General features: G+C 37.6%; 1 protein-coding gene across 1 annotated transcript in view; it reads left to right on the top strand.

The window, feature by feature from the left end:
* The window catches only part of LOC106876685 (uncharacterized), a 53,277-nt gene that overhangs the window by 2,915 nt on the left and 37,868 nt on the right, over positions 1–12,494 (top strand). The window contains exons 2-4 of the mRNA XM_052974881.1: positions 6,618–6,675; positions 7,592–7,765; positions 8,432–8,617. Of these exons, the coding sequence (XP_052830841.1) occupies positions 6,618–6,675; positions 7,592–7,765; positions 8,432–8,617 (418 nt within the window). The remainder of the gene's footprint in view (positions 1–6,617; positions 6,676–7,591; positions 7,766–8,431; positions 8,618–12,494) is intronic.

Below are 12,494 nucleotides of genomic sequence, written 5' to 3'. Positions count from 1 at the left end.
ACTTTCCAAAATGACTTTGGGAAAATAAATTTTCAAAGCAAAAGCAAACGATGGAAAAAAAAAAATATTGTCTGGAAGTTAAATGTGGCAAAAGAAAAAAAAAAAAGGGGAGAGAGAGGGGGGGGCGTTCTTTGTTGTCTTGTTCTTTCCAGTTCCTTTTTGTCTTTTTCTTCTCATTACCATTCTCTCACATCGCTCTGCTCCCTTCACCGTTTCCTATGATCCGTTTAGTTTTCCCCCAAAAGACACGAAATCTACTTGAAATTTCTCAAAACACACAAATATCCCTCTTAGACTCTTTCCTCTCACTCTTTCCCCCTCTCTCTCTCTCTCTCTCTCTCTCTTATATTACTCTTTCTTTCCCCCTCTCCCTCACTCACCAACTCTCTTATAATCATTCTCTTACTCATATTGACCTCTCCTTCTCTCTCTCTTTCCCTTCACTCTGTTTTCTCTCTCTCTCTTTCTCTCTCTGTTATCTATTTTCCATCCAATTTTTTCTCTATTCTTTTTCTCTTTATCTTTCTCTTTCTTTCTTTCTTTCTTTCTTTCTTTCTATCACACTCTCATGCTTTTTCTCTTTCGTTTTCATCCTCTCTTTTTCTTCTCTCACCTTCTACCGTCTCTTTTTTCTTTCCTTTTCTTTTTCCTCTCCTATTTCCCTCTCTATCAACTTCTTTCCTCCCTCCCTCTCCTCCTCCTTCTCCCAGTTTCTCTTTTCCCTTTTTTCCCCTCACACCACTCTACTACCCATTCCCCCCCTCACCCCCTTCCCATCATGCAACCGTCTGTGACCCAATCCACCCGCACCCCCACCCCCACCCGTATTCTCTACACGAACCTACCACCACCCATACTCAGCTACAAGTATTGTTTGTTTAACTGTCTTTCTCCTCTCCCCGACCCCCTCCACCGTATTAGATTTCCTTCACTACTGAAGGACGCGGCCCAGTTTCGTTTCTAGGCCGAAACAGTTTCCCTCACGATGCAATGTTCCTGGAAAAGACATCAGTGTCAATATTTCTCTGAGAAACCATTATGTTTCTTCTCGAATAAACGGCATTGTGCTTTCAGTAACGGCAACTCCTCTTGGACTGAAGGGGATAAGGTGGAGGAGTGAGGATTAGTTGATAGAGGTGGTCACGGTATCTTTATTGTGAGATAATCCAAAAAGGCGGCGAGCTGGCAGAATCGTTAGCACGCCGAGCAATAATACTTAGCGGCATTTCCTCTGTTTTTACGGTCTGAGTTCAAATTCCGCCGAGGTCGACTTCAGCTTTCGTCCTTTAAGAGGTCGACAAAATAAGTACCACATTTCGTCGCTGGATTCGATGTAATCAACTCACGCCTTTCTCCGATCTTGCTGGCATTGTGCCAATATTAATCAAAGTATAAAATATTATAGATCCATTATAATCGATCTTACCCAGCGGTTTCGCACCGAACATTAAGTCATCGAACGATTATTCAGTAACAATACTCGTCAGAGTTAGCAAGCAGGTCCTTCCGCTATACCTACATACGTACGTACCTATGTATGTATGTATGTATGTATGTATGTATGTATGTATGTATTGCAACATGGCAGGTATATTGTAACCTGGTACGTATATTGCAGTCATCTCAACAACATCTCGCTTCACCCGCAAAAGGACAATTTCAGCTGTTTTTCCACTTCATCCGATATAGGAAGCTCGGGTTTGTGGTCAGTGGCATTGATTTGGGATTTCCCGACCGTTATGAACGCATTGTTGGACAGGAAAGGGATAAATGCAACATAGAGACCATTTAAAGACACTGAAGATGCCGGGCTGTGTACTACAGAGAGGGGAAAGCGAGTTTCTTACTAAGGGGTCACACGGGTTTATGTCCCTTTTACTTATGTCACACAGGTCTATGTTCCTTTTAAGGAGAAACGGTTAGGAAAGATAGGCCAGCAAACAAGCAAAATTATTAGTGCATCGGAAAAAGGTTCTTGGTATTTCTTCCGACACTTTACGTTCAGAGTTCAAATCACACCGAGGTCAACTTTACCTTTTATCATTTTGGGGTCGATGAAATATATACCAGATAAATAACAGGAACAGTTCTCGCTTTAAGATGCCACATCTTTTGTATTTCAATTTTCAGGTCCTTATATTTACTTAATTTGTCAAATTCCTTTACAGATATATTCTTATCAGTGGGAACACTTACATCTATTAGTCTACAAGTATTTTCTCTTCTGTCTTCAATGACTATGTCTGGTCGATTAGCCTGGATCGTTCTGTCGGTGTTGACTGGAAAATCCCAGAGGATAGTAACATTTTTATCTTCATCGACTGGCTCAGGATGATGTTCATACCAGTAAGCAGGAGTGCTGATTTTGTAGTATTTATATATTTTCCAATGTAAATACTGTCCTACCCCATCGTGGTGACTTTTGTATTCATGTGGTGTCAGCACAGGATATCCCGAGACGAAATAGTTTATTGTTTCATCAAATTTATCGCAGAATCTGCATTTGGGGTCAGAACAGTTTTGAAGGACGTTAACCTGGTAGCGTTTGATAAGCAAGCTTTGATCTTGTGGTGCCAGTCTCTGCTTTCAGTCCTGAACTTCTCAGCCACTGATGGGTTGCTGCTTAGTCTACACCAATTCGACTATTTCGACTTCGAAGTATATACTGTCCATGTAGAGGCTTCTGGCTCCACCACTCCTCAATTTGTTTCTGTCCGTTATTTTTTTGCAGTCTGATCCGTTTTGCTTTTTTTTTGTGGTAGTGGTTTCAGGTTCTTCAACTATTTCAGGATTAATGCCAAGTTCCCTTGCGAATTTGTAAGCTTCTTTGACAACAGAATGTGATCTTTTGCTGCTTTCATGTTCGCAGATAAACTGGAGCGTCCACTCCTCTGTACTAGATAAGTACTTGTTCATTGTTATTGTGGAGGTCTCATAGCACAGTTCTACCTGCATAATTCTTCTTCCCCCATTACTTCTAAGTAGGTACAGACGATCAACATCTGCTTTTGGGCGATGCATGTTCTTAGATGTTAGTAGTTTTCTTGTCTTCCTGCCCAGGCGTTGGAGTTCTATAAGATTCCAGTTAATGATGTTAAAACTGTATTGGACGACTGGAAGTGCCAGGGTGTTAATGGTGATTTTTGGTTCTGTCATTTTTACTGTATTAAAGGTTCCCTACGTAATACGTATCCAATGCCTAGCAGAGTAATTTTCAGTTTGTTATGTCTATTTGTTGATCCTAATGTTTTGATAGTGAATTAGGCTGCATATTTTTTTATCAGTGCCAGAGCACATGTTTGGGTCGTTACTGTAGGTGAGTCAATGTATTTCATTGAGGAACATCGTTCTCTGTTGCGCTGATACTTCACAGACAATTTCTTTTCTAATGGTTCTTGATCTTTCTATCTGTATGCCTTGGCATTTCCTAGAGTATGCTTGTTTTGATGTTCTTGGGGGTACTTTTCTTGCTGTATGTCCGTATTATCTCTCCTGTGTCGGCCTTTCATAATCATTTCCAATATAAAAGAGAAATATGACCAATTGTTTCTACATGTTCGCCGTTACTATATTTGGCTTCATTATTATATACTTCTGGTGCTTTCTGGAAGAGTGACTTTAACGCTGCCCCGTAATCACGAACTCCCGTTCGGATCTGTCCTCCAGGCTACTCGTGTTCTTACGATCTTCGCACAATGCTTTGCGAATGTCACAATCAGCCATCGGGTCACATCCTTACCCCATGTCTCTCGTCGTGGTTCCTACAGGTCTTCGCCCCATGTACTGAGTCACCAATCTATGGGTCGGCGTGAATCGAACCACTGACGGCACTGACTATTCCATTTCTATGGTTTCAGTAGCAAGCTTCAATAGTGTTTATGCAGGAGGGACGAAAAGATAGAAAATATACACCAGATGGCGCCAAAGAGGAGAAAGATGAACAACGAAGACACACAGAGAGAGAGAAAGACCTATAGTGCCTGAAAGAAATACAAATAACAAAGAGAATAAGTTAGAGAGACAGAGAGAGAATATGTTTGTGTGAGAATGAGACGGGAAGGCCTCCGTGTGTGTTTAAGTGCTCGGTAAGATTTGGACGCTTAAAAGGGTTACTATTGATTCAATTCTCAAGATATTGCTGATATCTGTTTATCGATCTCAAATCGATGAAAAGGAAAACCAAACGCCGTCGTAATTTGAACTAAAATATTAAAAAGTGAAGAGACAACTTTTTTTTCTTTTGTTTTTCATTTTCTCTATTTATGAAATACATAAGGCAAATTCTGATTCAGACGGTAATTATCATCTTCGTTAATGAGTTTTGTTAACACGAGGTCAGAAGTCATTAAGAGCTGTCATTTGTGTCTATGACGTCTCAACTGACTTTAGTATATCGTAAACAATTGTCACAGTATTTTGATGACCTGTCTAAACGAAGTTCAACAAGCAACACTGTCACAAAATAACGCAACAAATTAACACAGCCTTATAAATTAGACTTCAGAATGTCTCAACGTTTTCTAATCGTGGTGACATCGTTCATAAGACATTACTTTTCCAATTTTTAGACATAAACGACCCAGCACTGTTAAGTAGAATGAGCTTTCTCTTAATTGTAGACCTCTGTACTCCTCTGGTTTGTAGAGTAGCCATTCAGAACTTTCACTTCATATTAAGTCGATCAAGAAACACACACACACACACACACACACACACACACACACACACACACACACACACACACACACACACACACACACACACACACACACACACACACACACACACACACACAAGTGTGTATGTATGTATGTATGTATGTATGTATCCATCCATCTATCGTTAACTTTTTATCTGTCTTTTTATCTATCTAGCTCTCTCTTGTTTTCTTATCCATCTGCTTCTGTCTGTCTCTAATTGTATATCTATCCTTCCACCTCAATTCTTCTTCTTCTTCTTCATCTTCTTCTTCTTCTTCTTCTTCTTCTTCTTCTTCTTCTTCTTCTTCTTCTTCTTCTTCTTCTTCTTCCTCCACCTCCTCCTCATATCATCATCACTGTTTATTTATATAGACATCGTCTATACACAAAAAATAGGGTGTAATACTGTCAACCAATTTAATTTATCTGCAGCAGATGTTGTCTTTTAAAAGACATTCTAAGTATTTGCTGCTTGAGACAATAAACGTAGACTAAATGTGAAATAAAACAGCTTCGCGATAATCAACTCTAAATCACACTGACATCCTAAACCTTCTCTTTCGACGTCTGACAAATATCATCGTATCCACCACCATTACTCAGAAATAATTGTGGTGACTGTTGATTTTAAACCAAAGCAGTCCCAGAAATATTTCACAAACACCCAGACAGCTGTGATATTAATGTTTATTTTAAGGCGGTAGTTTAGAAGAATCGGTTGGGCATCGTAGCTGTGGATAGTGGAATTGGTAGAGTATCAAGTAAAACATATTGCGGTATTTATTGAATTACCTCACTTTGACACATTCTACGTTCAGTTCCTGCTAAAGTCGACTTCCTTTTAACCTCTTCGGGAGTTGATAAAATAAATACTGCTGATGTATTTGGGATCGTTTTTAAATGGAGAATATATGGGTTCTTTTTCTTCTTTCTGCTTTCTGTTTTCTTTGGTGGACTGGTCTGGAGAAAGGGGTTATGTGACATTGATGCAGTTAATGTTCTTGAATTACTGAAAGTTATCGGTTGCAGGAAGTGGAGGAATAACTCTAAAAAAAGGGTTCACCAAACATTTTTCACGGCGGGCCAGATAACCGAGAGAATGACGAGCGCGGGCCGCATAACCATTTTGTTCAATGCAATACAGTGAATACACAATAAAATAACGACAGCCAAGATGTTCATTTACCAAAAAGTTATCAAGGAAGGCGATGTTAGCAATAAGATAGTTACGTCACACCCAGCGCCACACATATCCGAATCTCACAAACTAAGCAGCAAAGAAGGTTTCTGAGATTTGTGAAACTGGTGTTTAGCTTTTGAAGATGTCATCAATATTTGCTTTGGAATCGCTGCATCCGACCAAGAGAGTTGCTTTCAAATGTTCGTCAGTCAACCTCGTTCGATGTGCTGACATCACATACTTCATTATTGAAAATCTTTGCTCACAGACATAAGTTGTTCCAACTCCTGAACCTCTTTATGAATAAACTGAAATCGATACACCAGAAGCCTTTTTTCTCCTTTGGATCTTTAAATTCGTGTCTACATCAATAGTATATATTTTGAATATAGTGTATATATATACAATAATACCTCACTTTATGAGGACTCGCTTTACGAGACCCCGGGTTTAAAAGCTTTTACGAATTTTGTTTTCTGTTTACGAGTTTTCGGTTTACGAGCGTTCTCCGGGAACGAATTAACTCGTATATTGAAACATATATATATATATATATATAATATATAATGTGTGTGTGTGTGTGTGTGTGTGTGTATACATATGTATATCAGATATAGTGTATATGTGCAGGAGAGAGTGTATATATGTTGTGTGCGTTGGAACCATTTTAATTTTGAAAGCAGAAACTTTTTTCCCTTTCTTTTGTTTCAATTCTGATTTTTGACTACTTTTTGTAGGGACCAGCAACAGTAAGATCCCTGCTGCTGACTGCTTGGGCTTTAGTTCACTTAAAAGGTAAGTAGAAATTTTATTGAATATATTCCTCTTTGTTGTAAATGTTGTAGCAGTTTATAAACAATTCCTATCCATTTATACAAGTCTCTTCAGGGCTTTAGCTTAAAAGACAGACGAAATTCCGTGTGAAAAGACGGCTGGATTGTAAAAAGATCAATTCAAATACCTACGTTTAGGAGCGTGAGCGTTAACTTTTCACCTACATAAGAATTACAATTAAAAAAAAAATTATAACGGACAAAATAATTAAATAAATAGAATCCACAACTATCGAAATATATTTCTATAAATCTCAAATAATATTAATCCAAATTTGTTTATGTCGAAGACAATCTTTCGCTATTTTAATAACATACAATAACAATATATAAGTATATAAATTAAGCATCAGGGTCTGACTTAATGTAGAGACTGTAATAAAACATGTAAATAAATATAGATAATAAAATACTATTATGTTGGTAATATGTAACAACTCCTTTATTTAAAGCTAATTGTTTAAAGTAACTAACAAAAAAAAATCAGAAAGAAGCACATTCTAAAGAATAGAGCAGTAACTATTCCAACAAAAATTTTGTATCTTGGACATAGAGTTACCCAAGGTTTCGCGTCCACAAAGCAAAACCTTGTGGACAGCTCGTCAGACTCTAAATAAAAATACAAAATTTAAAATATCTACAACTCTTTTCACGATATCATTCTCTCTAAAATTCGGACAAGATTATTTCGCTAAAACCTTCCAATCGAATCCTAATATCACAGTTATGTTTTCATTAAAGCTATTATGTTTTCATTAAAGCTATCGTGTTTTAATTTATGGGAAATTGCATCGTCATCCGTTTTCTTTAACGTATGAGAGGTTTATCATTTTTTCTTTTTTTTTGTTATTTATCTATTTATTTGTTCATTTGTAAAGATTCTGGTGTGGAGGCTGCTGAAGGCTGTGAAGTGAGAGGTAGAACTTACCCTCTTGGTCAACCATTCTCTTTTACCAATGGATGCTTTGAATATTCATGCGATTGCAATCGTGATGGATCGTGGAAATGTCCTTTAGAACGAACACGAAATACCTGCGTGCAAAACAGAAGAGGTAAAATACGACCCTGTCTCTTAATTTTTATTGTTTTCTTCTACTTTAGCTGCATTCTAGAAGTTTATTGACCAGTTGTTAAATGTTGTGGAGTTCTCGTGTATTATTAAGACAGTCTTCTCATACTCTTGAATGGTAAATAGTTCTCTAGAGATCTTTAAGATTTGTTATGCAATTTGGAAGTAGATCTTTAGGTAATACCAGATGTAAAGACGTACTATTTGTACCTTTTCTATGTTACTCTTCTATTATCTGATAAAAGATGAGCTACAATATAACGGAGGGGGGGGCGCAAAATTCATAAAACTGGGTTTCTCGTCTTCTGTTCTATTTCCCTTAATTCTCTAAGATCAACTGCTGATGTAAGTAATTAGACCTCAGTAATTTTATTTCTCTTGGAAATGATTCCCCCAATGTTGGTGAAATCCATGTAAAGAAATTCCGGACTAAATTCTTTACTGAGTTTCGTTCACTGCCTTATTCTGTTAATAATATGTGGAAGACTTTCTTTTTGTCGTTATGATTCAATAAATATTAGTAAATTAGTATAATTGAATCAACAGACTCCTGTTAATAACATTTGTTTTATGCTTTGTAAAAGAAAATCTTTATATAATAAAGATGATGCTTGCCTCTAAATCCTGTTCTTTTAACAACTTCTTTCAGATCCTTCGCGAAGGAAAAACCAAAGCAAAGGCTGCAAGGTGAAGGGCCGGTACTATTCTCTCAACCGTCCTTTTTCATTCACTGATGGATGTTATAAATATCACTGCGTGTGTAAGAATGACGGATCCTGGGACTGCCCCGCCGCAAAAACCGTAAATGTCTGCGACGAAAACACAGAGAAAGAGAGTAAGAAAAAGTGCATGCGTCTGTTATTGTTTACAACTGTCTGTTAACCTGATTTCAACTTGTCTTTAATAATATAAAGCGAACAAAATCATTTCTCCAGAATCCTTCGACAGAGCCAAGGGTTATGTTTCCATAAAACATGGCGGAAACAAAATCGTCAAATACCTTAACTAACATTCGTTTTTAATAAATTCTGTTTATCTTATATTGTCATAAGGTGTAATACGACGTTCTTTGTATTCGACTAAATTAGTGAATTGTTAAGATTTTTAACTGCTATATAATTGCCTGTCGATGCAAAATATGCAAAGAAAACGGTATTATCTGTATGTCAACTTCTTTGGAGGGTAAAGTTCTGCTATAGATAGATTTATATACGAGAAGGTGCTGAAAAAGACCTGGTTTTGAGTAAAAGAAAATAGAGGAGGATCAGTTAATTATGATTTTATTCAGCATAATCCCCTCTCAGATTCACAACAGTCCTTATTGCAGCGGGCATATGGCATAGTGGTTAAGAGTGCGGGCTACTAACCCCAAGATTCCGAGTTCGATTCCAAGCAGTGACCTGAATAATAATAATAATAATAATAATAACATCGAAAAATACCTTAGGAATGACAACCCAGGCTCGAAATTTCCTCAAGACACCTGATGAAGGCTAGAGGATATATCAACCGAAACGTTGTGTTAACAACAAATAAGATGAGGACAAAAATCCATCAAATGTAAATAATTAGAGAACATATTTACATTCATTTTCAGTTTTAGGAATCAACGGTTCTTTTTATTTGGATTACTAAAGATCGTTGGAACATATTTTTAGTGCTATTTTTATATGTGCTGTGAATGGAACGTCTGTGAGATCTAACTGTAGTTAGGGCCTGAATAGAAATTAACAATTCTTACTGACAAACTTACGGCACAAGCAAGAATCCGAAGATTCCATTTTTGATAAAGCGAGTGTTATAATAATAAAAAAAAATTTAATTCCCTATATAGTCAGAAAGGCAGAAATGTCTATGGAGGATATCTTTGGCCTCAGTATTTTACTGGTATTCATTTTAACGATCAGGGAAAACTGAAAGACAAAGTCCATCTTGGTGGGATTTGAATGCAGATTGCAAAGACAACATAACACTGTAACATATTGAAATAAGCGCCTTTGCCAATTCTGCAATCTACTAATCTGCCAATCTACCAATTCTGCAATCTATCACTCTATTGTTGCTGCTGCTGCTTCTGATGATGATGATGATCAGGAGGACGAGGAGGAGGAAAATACGGAATAGTCACGGTTGGTGTAATCAATGAGGAATGTCCCGGAGAAACGTTAACGAAAAGTTAGTTTCGTGGAGTAAAAGAGTAGAAGAGAAGGAATGGGAAGAAGGAATGGGAAGAAATGAGAAGAAATGGGAAGAAATGGGAAGGAATGAGCAGAAATGGGAAGGAATGAGAAGAAATGGGGAAAAAGGGGAAGACGTTGTCAAATAATTGAATTTATTGATCAGAATTTCTGATTTTAAATTTTTTCCAGACTTGCTATAAATGTTACTAATCACGCGTGTGTGCGTGTGTGTATGTGTGTGTGTGTGTGTTCTTGCGTGCGTGCATGCGTGCGTGCATGTGTGTGCGTGTGCATGTGTGTACGTGTACGTGCGTGTGTGTGTATGTGTGTGCGAATGTATGCGCGTATATTAAAACTTCTTTAATTAATAAATGTAATGCAATGACAGAAATGATAACGATGCTGACGTTGATGACGATGATGATGATGATGATAATAATAATAATAATAATAATAATAATCCTTTCTACTATAGGCACAAGGCCTGGATTTTGTGGGGGTGGGTGGACAGTCGATCACATCGATCTCAGTACTCAACTGATACTTGATTTATCGACCCCGAGAGATGAACGGTAAAGGGGACCTCGGCGGAATTTGAACTCAGAACATAGCGGCAGATGAAATACCGCTTAACATTTCACCCGGCGTGCTAACAGTTCTGCCAGCTAGCCGCCTCAATAATAATAAAGATAATAATAATAATAATAATAATAATAATAATAATAATAATAATAGTAATGATAATGATAACAACAACAACAACAACAATAATAATAATAATAATAACAATAATAATAATAACAACAACAACAACAACAACAACAATAATAATAATAATAATGATGATAATAATAATAATGATAATAACTCCAACTGCCTTAAGAAATGCTTTGAGTGAACTCAACCAGTGTCTTGAAGTGTTACAGACAAATTCCTAGACCATCTCCTATAAGCAGCCATTGAAATAGCTGGAAGCAGATGGAACTGGTAGGATAGGGCATAGAGAAATGAAGGAGAGAAAATAGGGAAGACTAGAATTGAAGAGTTAGACTAAGATAAATAGTGAACTCGGTGCTAGCAATAAGATATGGAAATCAGGTATAAAAGCACACGAGCCATTATAAAGTAGAGACTCACCAAAATATATTGGAAGATTTGTAAATAAAAGAGTTTAGAGTTGCAGTTTACAGCCAGTTCTAGTACAATAGAAAATTGGAAATAATCTAGACACTCAACACACGGATAGATGCACACATACACATACACACACATACATATACGTAGTCTGATCAATTCGTATCCGGACTGTTGCTATAGTAACGAAGCTAAAGCACGGAGAGTAAAGCTTTTTTGGCATAGATTGACCTTGAAGTCAGCAGTGCATGCGCACTGAGTTTTAAAGTTCTCGCTCACTTCAGCTGTTTATAGCAGTGCGTGAAAGGAATGTGCGTGCGTTTGTGTGCGTGTGTGAACGTGTGTGCGTGTGCATGCGTGTGTGCGTTTGCATGCGTGTGCATGTGTGTGTGTGCGAATGTTGTTCTCGACACAATCACGGAGATCTTTTGCAACTGGAACCCGAGTGTCTTTTTGGTCAGCTGAAAGCAGTTCTGGCACAAACTTGGCAGACACGCGTCTCATACCCAAATCTTCAGCGATAATGGACTGAACTGAACCGTAACTAATCTGCACATCCTCTGATAACTCACGGATGGGGATTCAACGATTTCCCCTCGCAGTTGCGCGCACATTTGCGATATTTTTCTCAGTCCTGCTGGTCGCAGGTCTCCCAGAACGTTCGTGAATATCGACATTGTTTCGGCCATCTTGGAAACGTCTGAACCACTAGTACACTTGTGTGCGACACATAGATTTCTCTCCATACACGTTCTACAACTTTGCGTTGGCCTCTGAGAAGGTGTCACCATGACAACTTTCTCTGCTATGGTCAATGCTATCACGCGCAAAACACCTGCGAAGCGCTGCTGCAAACAACAGAAGCGAGCTAGAACGTTAAAACTTAGTGCGCATGCACTGAAGAATTCAAAGTAAATCTTTCCCAAGTGATTTCACTCTGCGTGCTTTAGTTTCGTTACTATGGCAACTGTCTAGATACTTATTGATCAGACCTCGTGTTCGTATGTGCATGTATATGTATGTGTGTGTGTGTGTGTATATATATATATTATTGTGTCTGGGGAGAGTCATTCTCTTTTAGTGTCTTATTATTTAACACACTCACCGGTTCGATTTCCACTCACTTATTAATTTTTTTCTAAAATGTTCGTTGCGTCTTGCAACCTTTTCAATAGTCGTTGACTATTGAACGGTGAGTGTGTTAAGTAATAAGGCACTAAATGAGAATGACTGTCCCCAGACACAATAAAATATGCTTCAACACACGAATTCATATAAAGAATCTTGCAAATCAAATACAAAAACGAAATGTACATACATACATATATTTATATATATACACACACAGACATATTTATATACACATACATACATACATACATACATACATACATACAT

This window comes from Octopus bimaculoides, chromosome 19 (assembly GCF_001194135.2).
Source record: "Octopus bimaculoides isolate UCB-OBI-ISO-001 chromosome 19, ASM119413v2, whole genome shotgun sequence".
In the NCBI taxonomy this organism is placed as follows: Eukaryota; Metazoa; Mollusca; class Cephalopoda; order Octopoda; family Octopodidae; genus Octopus; species Octopus bimaculoides.
This window is presented reverse-complemented; position numbering and strand designations above follow the sequence as displayed.